Source organism: Aotus nancymaae, unplaced genomic scaffold (genome assembly GCF_030222135.1).
Source record: "Aotus nancymaae isolate 86718 unplaced genomic scaffold, 86718_ANA_hifiasm-v0.15.2.pri h1tg000018l, whole genome shotgun sequence".
NCBI classification, from domain to species: domain Eukaryota; kingdom Metazoa; phylum Chordata; class Mammalia; order Primates; family Aotidae; genus Aotus; species Aotus nancymaae.
The window spans coordinates 1,830,296-1,849,753 of NW_026988430.1; the positions used below are offsets into that span (position 1 = coordinate 1,830,296).

Sequence of the window (19,458 nt, forward strand, 5' to 3'; positions counted from 1 at the left end):
TTCTTCTTCTTCTTTTTTTTTTTTTTTTTTTTTTGAGACAGAGTTTCGCTCTTGTTGCCCAGGCTGGAGTGCAATGGCGTGATCTCGGCTCACCGCAACCTCCGCCTCCTGGGTTCAAGTGATCTCCCGCCTCAGCCTCCTGAGTAGCTGGGACTACAGGCACGTGCCACCACACCTGGCCGATTTTTATATTTTTAGTAGACACAGGGTTTCTCCATGTTGGTCAGGTTGGTCTCGAACTCCTGACCTCATGATCCGCCCGCCTCGGCTTCCCAAAGGCTTGGGATTACAGGTGTGAGCTACGGCGCCCGGCTGACTCTACTGTCTTCTTTCTGCGTGAAGCAAATTCGGGGTCAAATGGAAAGTGGGCCTTCTCAGCTGTCAGCACCCCCGCTTACTCAGCTGCAGACGTAACACATTCCCCCTAGACTTGATTCGAGTCCACTAAACTCCCACGCATCGTGAGTCCACCAGAGTTCCGTGCTCACGGAGCACAGGGAGCACGCGAGTGAAAGAGACGGCGGACTAGGCGGGCCTCCTGGGCTCACTGCATGCTCCATTTCCCATCAGGCTTCACTTACAAAGCACAAGTTCAAAGAGAACATTACTGAATTAAGAATTTCAAGGCTGGGTGCGGTGGCTCACACCTGTAATCCCAGCCCTTTGGGAGGCTGAGGTGGGTGGATTGCCTGAGCTCAGGAGTTCGAAAGCAGCCTAGGTAACACAGTGAAACCCTGTCTCTACTAAAATACAAAAAAGTAGCTGGGTGCCTGTAGCCTCCAGTTACTCGGGAGGCTGAGGCAGGAGAATTTCTTGAATCCGAGGAGGCAGAGGTTGCAGAGAGCTGAGATCACACCTCTGCACTCCAGCCTGGGCGACAGAGCAAGACTCTGTCTCAAAAAAAGAAGAATTTCAAGATGGCAGTTGCAGAGTGTTAAACCAAGCGGATGGAAGGCCGGGTGTGGTGGTGCATTCCCCTGGTCCTGCCCATTCAGGAGGCAGGGCCATGAGGAGCATTTGAGTCCAGGAGTTGGAATCCAGCCTGGGCAACACCGTGAGACCCATCTCTAAGAAAACAACAAAAATCAAGTAGAGGGTCCTTCTGACAACGGGTGACCTACGCAGGTTGCACGTGTCACTGCGCAGATTGCACGCCCATGAAGCCAGCTCTGAATGGGGGTAAGAAAATACTCCTCCAGGGTTATTATGAGGATTAATTGGGGGTAATGTGTGAAATAAATAATCACAGGTATTCCCTCCACAGCTTAGAGGCTCCCCCCCGGGGAGGCCTGAGGGAAATCGGGTGCTGGCACATGTCCCTGGCCCCCGCTCCACAGTCCTTTCAGCCATGGCTCTCCCCTGTAACCTCTTCTCCATACCAGCTTCTATGGGGGGCGTTTGCAGCAGGCAAACCTGGCCCCATCTCTCCATTGCTTAAAAGGCCTTCAGTACAAAACCTGGGACATTACACAGACAATTGAGGTTCTCAGTGTCCTAGCCCTGTCTCTCTAATCTACCCTCCTGGTCCGTGCACTCCTGCTCCTTATGATCCAGCCACTCTAAGGGATTGAATCACCATCCCCGACATATGGCTGAGATTTCTCACCTTCAACTCAGACTGGTTTTTTCTGCCTGCAACACCCTCTTCTCCATGTGTCTAAATCATTCCAGAAAAGTCAGGCACAGAGGCTCACGCCTGTAATCCCAGCACTTTGGGAGGCCGAGGCAGGCGGATCACCTGAGTCAGGAGTTCGAGACCAGCCTGGCAAACATGGTGAAACCCCATAGCTACTAAAAATCCAAAAATTAGCTGGATGTGGTGGCAGTTGCCTGTAATCTCAGCTACTCGGGAGGCTGAGGCAGAATAATCGCTTGAACCTGGGAGGTGGAAGTTGCAGTGAGCTGAGACTGTGCCACTGCACTCTAGCCTGGGCAATAGAGCAAAACTCCATCTCAAAGTAAAAATAAATAAATCATTCCAGGGAAGACCTCTCTTTCCTCATGCCCACCCGGTGCCCTCAGGCAAGGCGGGTAGACAGGCCTCTGCCAGATAGGTGGTATGTTCTGCCACCCTCTGTCTGGTAAAGGGGGTGGAAAGAGCCGTGTCTAGGTGCCAGGCATGGATCTCCTGGTTCCTGGCAGCTGGGAGGTGGGAAAGGCAGGCCTGCCCTTTGGACAGCCTGCCTGTGACCATGTCACCCTGGCCACCAGCTGTTTGTCTGTCCAGGTACAAAAACAGAGCATAATGAGGAGGGCCCCACGCCACTGGGCAGGTAGCAGGCTGCAGGAGCGTGGAGGGGTGCCCAGAAGTTGTGACGGGGCCAGCCGAGCAGGTGGGCATGCTGACAGATGTGTGAGCTGCCAGGCGAGGGCCCCAGTTGCTGGCAGCTGTTTGTCCTGCCATGGTGGTTTGAGGTAGGGTGGGGTGACCTGGAGAAAGGGAACATCGGCTTGGCTGCCAGAGCAAACACTCAGTCCTTCTGGCCCTGCCTTCTAGCAAATACCAACTCACAGCTGAGGGTGCGGTGGAGTGGGAGAGGCTGGGGTTAAGGTCCCCAGGGCTGGCAGAGGAGGAGTCAGACCCCGAGATGCGTGTAGGGCTGAGCCGGGGTTTCCCAGCTGCTCACAGGCGTGACTGGGAAAGGGGTCTAGCCGGGAGCTTCGAGGCTCTGTCCAGTCACGTCCTGGCTGACATTTTTCCTGGGAACTTAGGGATACAGTGTGGACTACAGCAGTGGGGGAGAAAGGGATCAGGTGGAAATATCTGGCAATATGGAACTTGAGATCTAAAATGCCAGGCTAAGCGCAGCGCGGGGGCTTACACCTGTAATCCCAGCACTTTGGGAGGCCAAAGCAGGTGGATTGCTTGAGTCCAGAAATTTAAGACCGGCCTGGGGAACATGGTGAAACCCTGTCTCTACCAAAATAATAATAATAATATTAGCTGGGGGTAGTGGCTCACGCCTATAATCCCAGTTACTCCAGAGGCTGAGGTGGGAGGATCTCCTGAGCCCGGGAGGTGGAGGTTGCAGTGAGGCGTAATCATGCCACTGCACTCCAGCCCGGGTGACAGAGCCAGACCCTATCTCAAAAAATAATAATGGGACTGGGCATGGTGGCTCACGCCTGTAATCCCAGCACTTTGAGAGGCTGAGGTGGGCGGATCACCTGAGGTCAGGAGTTTGGGATTTGAACAGCCAGCTGTGCGGGCTCAATCCTGGCATCTATGACCCGGTGCAGCCTTGGTGGGTGGCAGAGGCTGAGGCCCTAGACGCAGAGCCCAGTTCGCGGGGGAGGCAGTGGAGGCCGGGGGCAGGCTGTCTGAGTCTCTCAAGCTGGAGGGAGCGGCGATCAGGTTGTTCTCTTAGCTCCTCCTTTTGGCCTGGCGCGTGGTTTCTGCCTTCCTACGACTTCCTCCTCTGCCCCAAGCCGCTTCTCTCGGCACTCCCGGAGCGGCTGGAGCCGGGGAGCGCTGGAGTGGGGGCTCCTCCATCCCTCGCCCTCCCTGGGCCGGGGTCAGTCCCCTGGGAGCCCTGGGCAAAGTCCCCCACCGCACCCCTCGGGCCCCTCTGGGGAGCCCCACCCCTGCTCCCTGGTCACATTTCCTGCTGGGGTGACGGTGTGAGTCTAGGGTAACCAGCCGGGTTTTCTGAACTTTCTTCTGCGCCGGTTCCTTGTTAGAGGTTCTGGGGAAGAACCCCTCCTGGGTGGGGACTGGAAAAGAAGAAAGAATAAAGAAACGCCAAATAAGGAAAACACCCAGCGCTCTCCTCTAAAGGAGCCCCCGCTTCCTCACAGGCTTTTGGGCTCCCTCTGGATCCACTTCGCAGAAGTCTAGCTGGGAAGCGGGACGCCCCGGCCGGGGAGAGATCAGAGGAGGCGACTCGCAGCCCAGAGCCCGGCGCTCCGCAGCCCGCCCCGGCTCTCGGCCAGATCCCGCCCCCAGCAGCTCTGCGGACCCAGACCAGGACCCCCCGCCCGGGGTCGCGCGCCCCGCTGGCGGCCTCAGTTTCCCCTCTGCCGCACTGGCTGGAGGCCCCGGCGGTGCGCCCCGGGGCGCGGCGGGCTGGGAGGGCGGCCGGAAGGGGTGTGATGGGGGCGGGCCCCGCGCCGCCCCGCCCCGGGGAGGGAGCCCCGGGCGCAGCATCCTGGCGCGGGCCGGGGCCGCCGCCGCCACTGCCGTCGGGGAAGGTCCCAGCGCAGACATGGCCTTGCGCGGCGCCCACCCGCGCCCAAGCCCCCCGCGCTTCGCGCTGTAGCCCCGCGGAGAGGCGGCCTCGACGGTGCGGACGGCGCAGACGGCCGGGCGGGCAGCATGGAGGCGGCGCACCTGCTCCCGGCCGCCGACGTGCTGCGCCACTTCTCGGTGACAGCCGAGGGCGGCCTGAGCCCGGAGCAGGTGACCGAGGCGCGGGAGCTCTACGGCCCCAACGGTGAGCGCGCGGGCCGGGCAGGGGAGCGGGACCGCGCGCGCCGCAGGCTCAGTTTCCCCTCCTGTCCCCGGCGGCGGAGCGGTCCTCTCCCCACCCGGCTCTCGGCCCCCGCGGGCGGGCGGGCAGGAAGCGAGGGCTCCGGAAGCTTCTTCGGATGCTCTTGCGGCACCCGGGGCTGCGCGACCACCTTCGCGGGCACGGGGGGCTGGGGGCGGGTTCCAGCTTGGGAGACCCGACGCTTGGTACCCCCTGCGCCTGGCACCTCCCGGACATCCCACCTGCACCCCGGCCCCGTCCACCCTGCAAGCGTTTTCCACCCCATCCTGGATCGTACTCCACCCCTGCGCCGCGCCGCGCCTCCCCCGCCGGCATCCTGCAGGTGCAGCGCTGACCCGGCCGGCGACGGACGGCCCCAGACTCAGGCTCAGCCTCCCAGCTGGCCCCAGGGTCTCCCCTGAGAGCTCCAGAAAACGCCCGAGAAGGTGTCTCTCCTCAGCTAGCGGCCTCGGGGGCCCCGGTAGCGGCCTCGGGGCCCCCGGGGCCCCCACCCCCCACCCCCACCCCAGGTCTTCCTCTTTCTGCACCCGAAGCGGATGTGGCTGGCGGAGTCGGTGGGGGCTTTGAACTGCTGAGGCGGGAGTCCCACCTTCCTGAGGTGGCCGAATCAAGGCCTCGGGGAGGCCTTTCCCATCTCTGAGCAGGGAGGGAGGCTTCAGGCCCTTGCTGTTCGGGTGGAGGGGTATCATTTCTTCCTCACCTCCTTCAAAGGAGAGTGGGGATCTTCTCTGCCAAAAGGCACATTGAGTACCACTGGGTACTGTCCTGGTGTGGCCTGGCACCTTGGAGGTCCCATGAGGGTAAAAGATAGAGATGCCCTCCCCACGTCCTTTCAGGCAGGACCTGCCACCCCCTTGCTCATGCCCTTAGCACGGGGCAGAGTGTAAGAAGTCCCGGGAGAAACATCCCCACCATCTCTGGGGTGCAGCTGGGGTCTGCATCCTTTGGGGACTTGGATTCTTGCCCTTTTGGGGTTCCCAGCCAGCCAGAGGAGAAGGTATTCCAACTCTGGGATCATAAGACTCAGGCTAGCTCGGAAATTAGGAAGAGCTGTCAGAAAAGGACTTTTGGGTTTTGTATTGGTTTATGAAACCCACCTCTTATATAAATATTATCTTTCTGGAGCAGAAATCCTTTTTCAAAAAAATTAGTTGCTATATTTAGTTGAGCTGTGGGAGGAACTGGGGAGATAAATATTATTTAATATCCCCCATTAGTGACTTGGCAGTGAGGCTGTGCTTTGCTGCAGGAGAGCCGGGCAGCCTGGTCTGCCTCTGACCCTGGGGTGGGCTGGGGTGGGCTGAGGCAGGCAGATCCGGGGTCCTACTGCCTCTTCTGTGCTGCTGTAGCCTCAGCTTCGGAATGCTGATTCCCAGCCCTTGACCTGCCCCTGGAATTGCATAAATTCTGCTCCTGTGGGACTCCAGGCAAGGTCTGTCTCCATGCGGACATCATGTCTTCATTGGTCCCAGAGGAGAAACTGACTGGGAGGGAGGAGTCCCGGCCTTCCTCACCAGTTATCTGGTTAGCTGAGACCTTGGGGTGCCCTGGCCGCGGCGGGTCTGTGTGGGGTGATGGGGGAGGCTGTGGGCTTGATGTGGTGTGTTGGCCCTCAGAGGGTGGATGTGTGTTGGGTGTGATAAGGAAAGTTGGGGAGGGGTATTGCTGAGCTCCCCTGGATCCTCTGGGCCTTGATAGTAGTAATAATAAAAGCTAATGTTCACTGAGCACTTACTATGTGCTAGGCACTATTCTCAGCATTTTTCATCTATTATCTCATTTCTTGCCCCAAAACAACTCCATAAGGGAAGGACTGTTGTCATCCCCATTTTATACAGGAGGAAACAGAGGCACCTACACGTTAAACCACTTGCCGGAGGTCACACAGTAGGTGATGGAGCTAGCACTGGGTAACTGCTCCTCTCCAGGCCTCAGTTTCCCCATCTGTACAAGAGCGTCCCAAGTTCTGCAGGCTCCGGAACCCTGGTGTCGGCACCTGTCTAGAAGTTTGGGTCAGCTGGCAGCAGCTATTTCAGCTTTGCCTCCAGGCTCCTAGGGTCCCCAGAGGGTGGTTCGATCAGATCACTGGTCATGGTCGGGGGACTTTCAGGGCTCCAGAAGTCATGAGGTGAGCAGAGGGGAGCCAGCTGTTCCTTCCTGCCTCACGCTTGCCGTGGCTTGGGGAGGAGGCGCAGATGTCCTAGCACAGCTGCTGGGGTGGGGCTGAAGAGGCTTTGAAGCCTGGCCCTGCCCCTTCATAGACGTGCGATGCTGGCCCAGCCTCTTTGCTTCTCTGTGCCTCGGTTTCCTCACCGTAAGTGAGGCTACCATCTCCCAGAGTTGTTTGTGAGTCTTTAGTGAGGTCACAGACATCAAGTCATCCTTCCCCGTCTCAGTAGAGGCTGAGGCGGGCTCTTGGCCACAAGCTGGGTGGCAGAGTGGGTCAGGCCTGTGGGTAGAAGGGACACCCCAGAGACCTGTGTTCTCCCCACCCGGGGAGTCTGTGCATCTGCAAGCTCGTTAGTGCTGGAAACCACAAGGAAGTCATTTGCCTAAGTCCTGAAGCTTGCAAATCTGTGGGGGGAGGGAGGAAGGGCAGCAGGGACTGGCGATCCCGCCCCCACCCTTGCGCTCCCACCCCCCTCCCTCACTGCAGACAGACACTTAAGAGCTGGGGAGCCTCAGCAGTGCAGTCAGTGAGCATGCTAGCCTGGACCCCCTCCACTTACACACAAAACACCACCTCTCCCAACCCCCAACAGGGAGAAGGCGGGGAGGCTTCTGGCCCCAGCACCTCCTCTGAGCTCACTTTGCAGGTGACAGAGGCACCCAGAGTGCAGCTTCCTTGGGGGGCTTTTATATCTCATTTATTTATTTATTTTTATTCTTTTTTTTTTTTTTTTTTTTGAGACAGAATCTCGCTCTCTTGCCCAGGCTGGAGTGCAGTGGTGCGATCACGGCTCACTACAACCTCCACCTCCCAAGTTCAAGCGATTCTCTTCCCTCAGCCTCCTGAGTAGCTGGAATTACAGGCACCCGCCACCACGCCCAGCTAATTTTTTGTATTTTTAGTTGAGATGGGGTTTCACCATGTTGGCCAGGATGGTCTCGATCTCCTGACCTCGTGATCCACCTGCCTGGGGCTCCCAAAGTGCTGGGATTACAGGCATGAGCCACTGCGCCTGACCCTTTTTAATTTTTTTGAATAAAAATGTGCACAGTGCATCAGTCAAGGGGTACAGAAGGTCCACAGCAAAGCCTCCAACCCTGTCCCCAGCCACCCGTTTCCCATCCCCCCTGTTTCTTGTGTGTGCCTCCCAAGATCGTCCGTGCAGACACACATCTGGAGCCGAGATCTGTGATCTTTTCCCACACGGAAGCGGGAGGAGGATGAGCGCCCTTTGCCCCTGCTTTGACCTTGACGGTCATTCTTGGAGCGGGTGCCAGGAGGAGCCTGGGCGGGCTTCCTCGTGGCTGTGGAGACTTCGCATGTGGCTTTTCCCTGACTTCTGGTGGAGCTTGTGTTGTCGGCTGCCTCTGCTGTGACACGCAACGTTGTTGCCACATCATGTCACGCACTTGCCAATATCACCAAAGGCTGCATTCCTGGGGGTGGAGCTGTGGGGTGCAAGTGGGTGTGTGTTTTCAGCATCCTCGTCGGCTGTCACTAAATCGTTCTCTGCGGTTGTGCTGACTGATCAGCTCGTTCTCCACCGCCTCGTCTTGCAGGGTGGGATCAGGCGGTTTGATCTGTGCCTACAGAAGTGTCCCCTCGTAGGTTTGCTTTGCATCTTTCTGTTTAAAGTCACATCTTTTCATACGCTAAGGAGCCACCAAATGGGCTGCACAGTACCTAAAGGCCCCGGAGAGCCGGGCGACATGGGAGTCGGGCAGATCCCAGGAGGCCTCCTGGGGTGGTCTCTGTTCAAGGGAACGGGCAGGCCGGGCGGAACCTGCCTTCCTGGGCCACATGCTGCCCATCTGCAGTGCGCGCCTTGGCCCCAGGGCTGCCGGGTGGGGTAGGTGGTCCGGATTTAGACTCCTGCCAGCAGCCTCTTGACTGTGGCCTTATTTGCTGCCCTCAAATAAGTTCCAGGCCCTAGTTGGCACTGAAACTCGGGCAGCCCATATGCGTAGCCCACGGAAACCAGGCCAAGAGGAATGGAGGGTGTCAGGAGTGGGTGATGTGAGCGGCCCTGCTTGCCAGGTGGCCTTGGGCAGACTTGCCCCTCCCTGGACTTGCTGCTCCTCAGGATAGCAGGGACGGGACTCTGAGGTCCCCTAAAGGCACTGCAGGATCTGAGAGGGTGTGTTTTGCCTGCAGCCCTTTGGAAGCTCCAGGTCTTTCACGCTTCACCCTAGTTTTCACTCCCACTGGCCCCTGCTGGGCAGCCGAAGCCCCCCGGGAGCAGCATCAGGCCTGCCCAGCCGGTCCCCCTCACCCTCTGGCACCCTAAGGCAGGGCCTGGTTTTTCCCACAGCATAATCGGGCGTTAACTGCCGAGCAAACCCTTCCTCTGCAGCTCCAGATGAGCCAGGTGCGCCGCAGGCCCCTCTGCAGAGGGAGAGCTACTTCCCAAGGCCCCGCAGCAGCCTCTGCAGAGCTGGGTCAGGTGTCCACTCTAGGTGGACCCGGGAGACACAGGCACGGCCAGGTGGGCTGGGCGGGCCCTGCCCAGCCAGGGCCTGTCCCTGACTCTGCAAGTGACGATTTAATTGCTCTGCAAATTTACCTTTGAGGAAGACCTGGGTGAGTGCTAGCCTCTCCCGGCTGGAACTGACACTTAGAAGCTGAAATACCAGTTTTCAGTGTTTCGAGCAGGAAGGAGTGGCGGGGATGAGGGAGCAGGTGCTGTGTGGAGCCTGGGGGCAGGTCAGGGCCATCTCTTACTGGCTTCTCCCTGGCTCTGGACTGTGGGCTCAGGACCGAGGCCTGCACCGTGAAGCAACAGAATCAACAATTACTGTGAGGACTCAGATCCACTTGGGGGTGACTCAGCCCCGCCCCTCTCTGGCAGTGCTCCAGTGTGGAGGGGGACATCAGCACTGCTGGCTGGTCAGAGAAGGGCACAGCAACGAAGCAGGGGAGGGGCTTTTCAGAGAAGCCTTCCCGGAAAGGGGTTGAGATGACGAGATGGAACGGTGCTGTGGACAGAAGGAACGGCACAAGCCAAATATCAGAGGAGGAAGTGCCGGCCGTGGTGCCTAGCACTTTGGGATCCCAGAACTTTGGGAGGCCGAGGCGGGCGGCTCACTTGAAGTCAGGAGTTTGAAACCAGCCTGGCCAACATGGTAAAACCCTGTCTCTACTAAAAATAAAGATTAAAAATTAGCCAGGCAAGGTGGCAGCCGCCTGTAATCCCAGGTACTCGGGAGGCTGAGGCAGGAGATTCGCTTGAACCCAGGAGGCTGAGGTTGCAGTGAGCCAAGAATGCAACACTGCACTCCAGCCTGGGCAATACAGTGAGACTCTAAAAATATATATATATGTGTGTGTGTGTGTGTGTGTGTGTGTGTGTGTGTATAAAATATATATACATATATACATATATTTTATATGGGTATGTTATATGCATACATAACATTTATATTGTATTATATACATATAATATATATATATACATACACACACATATATATAAGGAGGGGAAGGTTTGTAAAATGGGGTTATCAACACATCACACTGGACCCCATAAATATATGCAATTATGATTTCTCAATTATAAATAAACTAAGCAACAGGGCTGGCTACCCTGAGGCTTGGCATCCAGAGGGACAGATGTACGCTGGGGTACATGCATGATCCTAGAAGGGCGGGTGCAGGCAGGTCCAGGAAGGCCCTGAACGCTGAGCTAAGGGTGGTGTTTATTCTGTAGACCAAGGACAGCCCGGAAGCTCTATGAGGAGGACCGAGGCAGGGCCAGGCATTCGTCACATACATTTACTGAGCAGCTTCTGTGTACCAGGAGCCGCTCTGGGTGCTGGAGACACTGCACTTAGCCAAGTCCGCTGCCCTACAGCTTATACTCCAGCAAGTGGTGATGACTGCAGCTTGTGAGCTGTGAGCTGTGCCTTCTGCCTGCTCCATGCATGCCATTCAGTCTTCCGGCATCCTTGCGAGGCACTCACCATTATCACTCTCTTTTTGCAGATGGTGAAACAGGGGATCAGGTAACTTGCCTGTGGCCACAGAAGTACCGTGAGATAGAGCAGGATTCGAACTTGAGCCCTCTGGTCCAGATTCCTTGCTCTAAGCCACAGAGCTTCTCAGGTCACCTGCCTTTTGTCCCCAGGACCGCAGGCTGACTGCCAGGCCTGCACGTTGGGCCTCCTTGACACAGGCCCTCTCAGTCCGGCCACATGAGCCAGTGCAGGGGTCACTGTGGCAGAGGCTCAGATAAGAATAGTGGCCGGCCCCATTATGGCTCTCGGAGGGAGTGGCACCTCCTGGTCCTGCCTCTGCTCCCTGCAGCCCAGCGGATGGCGCTGAGAGTGGGCAGAGCCAGGGCACTCTCCCATGGAACAGATGGGACATCTGGCACTGCCGGAGGCCCAAGGCCACCATTTCAAGGGGAACTGTCTCAGCCCCCAACATGCAGCCTGTGGGGAGAACAAGGAAGGAGCCAGCGTCTTCCAGGAACGCCTGGGGCAGGGATCTCCCAGCCCTGGGCTTCGTCCGTCACCCTGGGACTCATTCATGCGAGGGGAGACTAGGGTCCTTTGGGGGTGCATTTGAAGCAGACCAGGCCTGGGCAGGCAGAACCCAGTGAGCCCCTCAGACACCATCAGGGAGGCCAGCAGGGCCTTTCAGACTGGAGGATTTGGGCTGTGGCTCTGGGTCTTTACAGAGGGGCATGCCCATTGATGGGATGAGGGCATCCAGCCCAATAATCAGGACATGGGACAGCAAGGGTGTTCACATGACCTTGGGTGGGCGGTAAAGAGAGTGGAGGAGGGAAGGCCGGACCGCCTGAGAGTCAGCGCAGCAGGCCCACAGCAGGGGGTCGAGAACCAGGCGGCCTGTGCCCAAAACCCTTCCCTGCCTCCCCGCCGCTGTGTGACCCTGAACGAGTCACTCAACCTCTCTGTTGTGTGCTCTGTAAAATGGGCATGACAATGGCATCCTCCTTCCCAGCTTGTTTGAGGATCGTGAGAATAAGGCAAGCAAGGAGTTAGCAGGGTGTCTGGCACGCCGCCAGCCGCTGCTGTTACCTCTGCTAAGCACCTGACGCACTCGGTCCCCGGTGTCTTCCCACTGGTTGTCTGGATATGATGTGGGAAGGTGCCTGGTACATTGCTTGGCAGGTGCTCGGTAAATGTGGCTCTTAGTAGTGATGATGGTGCTGGTCGCCACAGCAGCCCGTCAAGGTGGCTGCAGGTACCCCACCTCCCAAACGAGGCTCAAGGCATCACCAGGAGCAGGCTGTGTGGGCAGGACTCAGGGGCAGGTCAGGGCTCCCTCCGTAGGCGGGGCGAGAGCGGAGCCTTGCAGTGGAGCCAGGTTTGGGCGGAGGGGGCTATCAGTCAGGTTCAACTACGTTACTGCAGCAATCGCCTCAGAATCTCAGAGGCTTGAACGACCAGAGGCTCATTTCTCACTCCTGGTGAGTGCCAGCAGCAGGCTGGGCACCGGGGGCTCTGTGCCTTCCTCACCATTTCACAGGCTTCTGGCTGCTGTAGGTGAGTGTCAGAAGAGCTCCAGCCACTTGGCTCTTCACATTTAAATGCATGAAAATCGAAGTCAAATTAGAAATTAGTCACAGTGCAGGGGCTCACCAGCTGCATGTGGCTAGTGGTCCTGGCCAGCACAGAGAGAGGACACTTCTGCTGTCACAGAACATTCTACTGGACAGTGACCTCCTAGAAGTCCCCACCAAAAGTCAGTGTTCCATCCTGGCATGACTACCCACCCTCTTCTCAAACCCACCCGGGGGCCACGAAGTGCCTTCCTACTATGTGCATGCAAGGTAGGGAGAAACAGAAATATCTGGGGAGCAGCATAATGAGCACCCAAGAGTGGGTCCCGGGTCAGGGTGGGTCAGAGAGCAGGGGGGGAGATCATCCCCATGGAGAGGGAGAGAAAGGCGAACTGGGCCGGGCGTGGTGGCTCACGCCTGTAATCCCAGCACTTTGGGAGGCCGAGGTGGGTGGATCACCTGAAGTCAGGAGTTCGACACCAGCCAGGCCAACATGACAAAACCCCGTCTCCACTGAAAATACAAAAATTAGCTGTGCGTGGTGGTGGGTGCCTGTAATCCCAGCTACTCGGGAGACTGAGGCACGAAAATCGCTTGAACCTGCAAGACGGAGGTTGTAGTGAGCCAAGATTGCGCCACTGCACTTCAGCCTGGACAATAGTGAGACTCCAACTCAAAAAAAAATAAAATAAATTAAAAAAAGAGAAAAGATAACTTGAGAGATCAGCTGAGGCAGGCAGGCGGCATTGTGGGGACCTTTGTGGAGAAGCACGGGGAATAGAGCTGGCACGGGGACCTCACGGCACACTTCTCCACCCCAGGCCTCGCCCTTTCCCAGAATAAATAAAGGTGAGGGTTCCAGGAGTCTCCCGGGTAGGGCATGGCACAGGCCCACGCATGTGCACCGTGAGGTTAGCGCCATCCTGATTCGAAGCTGGGGCATGGCTGAGGCGACCTCTAACGCACCCTGCTCCATTGGAGAACTGGCCCAAAAACCAGGCCTGGCTCTCCCCCCACCTTTCCTGTTCGCCTCAGCTAAATAGATCAGAAGGAAAAAGTCTGTTTGATTTTAATCTCGACGCAGGACACTGGAGATTACATTTTCCACGGAAAATGTCAGCCATTGCCTAAAATAGGACTTTGGAGAAAATGCTAGAAAGTGTATTTTTAGGCTCTGTATTTCCCTCCTGGATTCCTGCAGTCCAGTAGGCTTCTTGATGCTCCCCAGGGTTCCGCTGCCAGGTGCAGACCCCAAAGCTTCAAACAGGTGGTCCAGGGAGAGGGCTCCATAGGAAAGAATGCCTGCAGGCAGCGACAGGTAGACAGAGGCGAGGACCCGTTTCCAGTGGCGGGAAGGATGAGGTGGAAGACAGCCAGCCGGGGGCGGGGCCTCACACTCCACAGGGCTAGAAAGCTTTGGGGGAGATGCCGCAGATGTCTGGAGACTGTCCCTAGAGTGGCAAGGGACCAGAGGAGGCAGGGCTCAGTTAGATAGCAGCCTGGAAAGGGGAAGCCTCTCCAAGCCACCCTCCAGGGCCCCGCTCCCGCCCCTCTCAGCCCCCCACGGACCCACTCTCTAGCCGTGTGGCCTTGCCCAGGCCGTGCCTCCACTCCGTGAAGCAGGACTGGAACTCCCTGCAGGCTGTAGAAATGATTCAAAGACTTCAGGGGCCGAGGCAGCCAGCTCTGCCTGACACAAAAGGTGCTTCAGGAAATGCTGGACATAAAAACCAGCGCCTAGGCCGGGCTCGGTGGCTCATGCCGGTAATCCCAATACCTTGGGAGGCTGATACCGGCACATCACGAGGTCGGGAGATCGAGATCAGCCTGGCCAACATAGTGAAACCCCATCTCTACTAAAAATAAAAATAAAAAATTAGCCAGGTGTGGTGGTGCGCACCTGTAATCCCAGCTACTAGGGAGGCTGAGGCAGGAGAATTGCTTGAACCCAGGAGGTGGAGGTTGCAGTGAGCTGAGCCTGGGCACAGAGTGAGACTCCATCTCAAAACAAAAAAGCAGCTACAGTGGGGCTGGTGCTGTTGGAGTTTGGAAACAGCGTTCTTCACTGTGCTGGGTGGGACTGGGACTGGGTATGGGGGCCTGGGGGTCTTCACTGAGCTGTCTGGAGTGTAGGGCCAGGGCATGGGGGACCGCACCATGGGAGGGATCCTCACTGCAGGGTGCTGGCTGCTGGGGTCCTGTCCAGGGGAAGCCCCCCTGTGCGGTGGGGTTCAGCAGGCTGGTGCGGCCACAGACCTCGTCCAGCTGGTCCCAGGGGAGCCGGGATGCCAGAGGCCAGCTGAGCGGAAGGAGCCTGAGCTGCCGTTCTCCTTTGAGGGAGGGGCTGCCTTGCTGTAGGGGTGGGAGTTGTTGAACAGAACCATGCAGCCCTCTGAGGAAGGGCTATGCAGGGAGCCATGAGAACAGCCCACTCTCCGTGTGACCTGGGCGGGTGGGGGAGTTCCTCTTTTCTAGACCTCAGTTTCCCCTCTATGAATGGGGCAGGGAGGGGCTGGACTGGAGGGGCCAGAAGGACCCTCTTGGCTCTGATCCCACCTCAAGACGAGCCAAGACTCGCTTGGCTCGTCTTCCTCAATCTGAGTGGGGTGGGGGTAGGGGGTGGAGGCATTTGGGATCAAACCATCCATTCTGTGACCTCAGAGAGGCCTGAGGACACATCCAGACTGCGGTGGGGACCTGAGTGGGCACTGTGGGAAGATGCTACCAGGCTCCCCCAAGGCTCCCGCTGACCCTCCTCTCTTGTCTCCTCATGGCTCCGTGGCTGCCTGGATCCTGCAGAGCTCCCGACCGAGGAAGGTGAGGCTGGCACAGGGAGGCTGGCACCGGGAGGCTGGCACTGGGAGGCTGGCACCGGGGTGGGCCACCAGGCCATGAGACAGCTTTCCTGGGTGGTTCACTGTCAGATCGTGATTCCCTCTCCCAGCAAGGGAGGCCTTGCTGAGCTCAGCCCCAGGATCACCCACCTGTGCCTCTCAGCGACCTGGGTTCTCCGTCTTCCAAGTGCAGGAGAGAATGGGCCGGGAGGTCTCTGAGGACATCCCAGCTCTGAGTGGGAAGGGTCAGTGGTGGGGGCCCAGCCTCACGCATGCTCCCTGTTCCCAGGGAAGTCCCTGTGGGAGCTGGTGCTGGAACAGTTTCAGGACCTCCTGGTGCGCATCCTGCTGCTGGCCGCCCTGGTCTCCTTTGTAAGTACGGCCCTGCCTGCCATCCCGTGGTCGGGGGTAGCCTGGAGGGAGAGCCAGGCTGGGCAGCGCTCAGAGGCCCAGGAGCCTAGCCCTGTCCTCCACACCATGGGGGTTCTGGGCTGGCTCCCCGGCCTTGCCTGGCCCTGCCCTGCTCCGACTTCAGCCTCCCTTGCCTGAACCTCACGGCCTGTACCTTGGGCTCCCGGCTCGCACTTGACCCCTGGATCCATCTTACCCTGTGGCTCTCAGCCAGCTCCCCAACTCACATCTGCCCCTGCCCTGCCCTGCTGGGGACTAGGCCTGCACTACCTCAACACCACTGATATTTTAGACCAGATAATTCTTGTTGGGGTGTGTGAGGGGGCTTTCCACTGTGAGATGTTTATTGGCATCCCTGGACTCTACCCACCAGATGCCAGCAGCACCTCTCAAGTGTGACCACAAAAATGTCTTGTTTTTTGGAGATAGAGTCTTGTTCTGTCGCCCAGGCTGGAGTGCAGTGGCACAATCTCGGCTCACTGCAACCTCCACCTCCCAGGTTCATGCGATCCTCCTGCCTCAGCCTCCCAAGTAGCTGGGACTACAGGTGCCCGCCACGACACCCAGCTAAATTTTTTGTATTTCAGTAGAGACGGGGTTTCACTGTGTTGCCCAGGCTGGTCTCGAACTCCTGAGCTCAGGCGATCTGCCCAGCCTCAAAAATGTCTACTTAGACAGCGAAGCCTGTTGGCTCATGCCTGAAATCTCAGCCCTGTGGGATGCCAAGGCAGGAAAATCACTTGAGCCCAGGAGTATGGGACCAGCCTGGGCAACATAGGGAGACCCTGTCTCCACAAAAAATACAAAATATTAACTGGGTGTGGTGGTGCAGGTCGCACCCCTCTGGAGGCTGAGGCAGGAGAACTGCTTGGGCCTGGGAGGTCGGAGCTGCAGGGAGCCGTGATCACACCACTGCGTTCCAGCCTAGGCAACAAAGCAAGACCCTGTCTCAAAAAAATAAACATGTCTTTGGACATTGCCAAATGTCCCTGGGGGGCACATTGCCCTGCCTGAGTGCTGCTGCCATAACCCCTCCCGTGGCTCCTAGTGCCCTCCAGGTGGACTTTTGGGCCTAAACCTCTGGCAGCCTCCTCTGGCTGCTGCCTCCTCCCGGCTGCTGCCTCCTCTTGCTCTTCCTTCATTCCTGCTGATGCTCCCCCCAGCCAGTGGGCTTTGAATGTGTGCATTAGAATCATCTGGGCTTGGCTGGGCACGGTGGCTCACGCCTGTAATCCCAGCACTTTGGGAGGCCGAGGCCGGTGGATCGCCTGAGCTCAGGAGATCGAGACCAGCCTGGACAGCATGGTTAAAACCCGTCTCCACTAAAATACAAAAAATTAAACTGGCGTGGTGGTGCACGCCTGTAGTCCCAGCTACCTGGGAGGCTGAGGCATGAGAATTGCTTGATCCCGGGAGGCAGAGGTTGCAGGGAGCCGAGATCGAGTCACTGCACTCCAGCCTGGGCAACAGAGCAAGACTCTGTCTCCCCCACCAAAAAAAAAAAAAAGAATCTTTAGGCTCATTGACACACAGATGACTGGCCCCACCCCAGAATTTCTGACTAAGGAGATCTGGAATGGGCCCTGACCTCCTCATTTCTTTTCTTTTCTTTTTTTTTTTTTTTTGAGACGGAGTTTTGCTCTTGTTGCCCAGGCTGGAGTGCAATGGCTCAATCTTGGCTCACTGCAACCTCCGCCTCCTGGTTCAAGCCATTCTCCTGCCTCCGCCTTCTTAGTAGCTGGGATTACAGGCGCCCACCACCACATCCGGCTAATTTTGTATTTTTAGTAGAGACGGGGTTTCTCTGTGTTGGTCAGGCTAGTCTTGAACTCCCAACCTCAGGTGATCCGCCTTCCTCGGCCTCCCAAAGTGCTGGGATGACAGACGTGAGCCACTGCATCCGGCCGAGAACTACATTTCCTACAAGTTCTCAGGCGCTGCCGCTGCTGGTCTGGGGACCACACTGAGCAGCTGTGCTCCGGGCAGACACTAAGGCCTCGGCGGGCAGCCCTACAACTGCCCCGCACCCTTGAAGGTTGGCCCGGGTGGGGTGGTCACTCCTGTGGGGTGGGCATCCTATGCCAAGGCCTTCTCAGAGAAGTGGCCCTCTCCAAGCCCAAGGCTTCACGGTGGCATCTTCCCAAAGCAAGAGAGCAGACAGGAGGTGCGGGGTGCCAAGGAAAAGGACAACAGACCCCGGCCCGCAGCAGGGCCCAAGCTCACCCGCTGTGACCCTGCAGGTCCTGGCCTGGTTTGAGGAGGGCGAGGAGACCACGACCGCCTTCGTGGAGCCCCTGGTCATCATGCTGATCCTCGTGGCCAATGCCATCGTGGGCGTGTGGCAGGTGGGAGGCGCTCGGGACGGGACGGGACCGGGCCAGGGGTCTCCCAGCCACTAGGAGTGCCCCCACCTGGTGCCGGAGAACTGCAGGCCCTTCTGCTTCTGGCTCCATCCCAGGCCCCAGGGAGTCGGTCTAAGGGGGTGGCCTGCGGGGGGGTGGGCAGCAGGGACAGACCGCCCGCCTGCCTTCTGCCCTGCAGGAACGCAACGCCGAGAGTGCCATCGAAGCCCTGAAGGAGTACGAGCCTGACATGGGCAAGGTGATCCGCTCGGACCGCAAGGGCGTGCAGAGGATCCGCGCCCGCGACATCGTCCCAGGGGACATTGTAGAAGTGGCGGGTATGCCGGGGCCTCCTCCTTTTATTCTATTTTCTTTTATTTTTGAGACGGAGTCCCGCTCTGTCCCCCACACTGGAGTGCAGTGGCACAATCTTGGCTCACTGCAACCTCCCGCCTCCCAGGTTCAAGTGATCTTCCTGCCTCAGCCTCCCCTAGGGGCCTCCTCCTTTAATTTTATTTTATTTTTATTTATTTATTTTTTTGAGATGGAGTCCCGATCTGTCACCCAGACTAGTGTGCAGTGGGAGGATCTCGGCTCACTGCAACCTCCAGCCTCCCGGGTTCAAGCAATCCTCCTGCCTCAGCCTCCCATAGGGACTTCCTGCTTTTATTATGTGAGCCTGGGAGCCCCATCGGTCTCTGTGCCTCCGTCATTCTGGCTGTTTATACAGAGGGGGTAGCCGTCAGATCCCTCCAAAGTACTTTGTCCAAAACCCCGTTGGACAGATAAGACTGTGGGCCAGAGGGACAGGGGTCCACCAGAGCTACCGCAGCTCAGGCACCCAGCGCCCAGCCCCGGCCTTCAGTCCTGGGAACCCTTCTGGCTTTTCCCAGCCAGTGGTGCCCAAAGCCACCCTCAGCCAAGCCATTCTCTGTGCACAGTGGGGGACAAGGTGCCCGCCGATCTCCGCCTCATCGAGATCAAGTCTACCACGCTGAGAGTGGACCAGTCCATCCTGACGGGTGAGGCCCCCCGGAGGCTGGGACCTCGTGGGTCGGGACCAGGGGATGGGCGTGTCTCCATGTGAGGCTTCTCATCTCTACACAGGTGAATCTGTGTCGGTGACCAAGCACACAGAGGCCATCCCAGACCCCCGAGCTGTGAACCAGGACAAGAAGAACATGCTGTTTTCTGTAAGTCCCTGAAACGTCTGGGGCCTTTGCCCAGACAATGGTAAAAATAACATTATTACTCTTTTTTTTCTGGCCCTGTCGCCCGGGTTGGAGTGCAGTGGCACAATCTTGGCTTCCTGCAACCCCTGCTTCCCAGGTTCAAGCTACTCTTGTACCTCAGCCTCCCAAGTAGCTGGGACTATAAGCGCACGCCATCATGCCCAGCTAATTTTTTTTTTTAAAGACAGAGTCTTGCTTTGTCACCCAGGCTGGAGTACAGTGGTGTAATCTCGGCTCACTGCAGCCTCAGCCTCTTGGGTTCAAGTGATTCTCCTGCCTGAGCCTCCTGAGTAGCTGGGATTACAGGCATGCACCACCACGCCCAGCCAATTTTTGTGTTTTTAGTACAGACGGGGTTTCACCATGTTGGTCAGGCTGGTCTCAAACTCCTGACCTTGTGATCTGCCTGCCTCAGCCTCCCCAAGTGCTAGGATTAGAGGCGTGAGCCACCG

At 57.9% G+C, this 19,458-nt stretch overlaps 1 protein-coding gene across 2 annotated transcripts in view; it reads left to right on the forward strand.

Moving 5' to 3' along the window:
• The first annotated feature begins 4,172 nt into the window (after positions 1 to 4,172).
• ATP2A3 (ATPase sarcoplasmic/endoplasmic reticulum Ca2+ transporting 3) overlaps positions 4,173 to 19,458 on the forward strand; it is a 39,104-nt gene continuing 23,818 nt past the window's right edge. For both annotated transcript variants that reach the window (XM_064378072.1, XM_064378073.1), the window contains exons 1-7: positions 4,173 to 4,433; positions 14,987 to 15,004; positions 15,311 to 15,393; positions 17,673 to 17,777; positions 17,974 to 18,112; positions 18,716 to 18,796; positions 18,882 to 18,967. In XM_064378072.1, the coding sequence (XP_064234142.1) occupies positions 4,316 to 4,433; positions 14,987 to 15,004; positions 15,311 to 15,393; positions 17,673 to 17,777; positions 17,974 to 18,112; positions 18,716 to 18,796; positions 18,882 to 18,967 (630 nt within the window). In that variant the 5' untranslated portion in view covers positions 4,173 to 4,315. The remainder of the gene's footprint in view (positions 4,434 to 14,986; positions 15,005 to 15,310; positions 15,394 to 17,672; positions 17,778 to 17,973; positions 18,113 to 18,715; positions 18,797 to 18,881; positions 18,968 to 19,458) is intronic.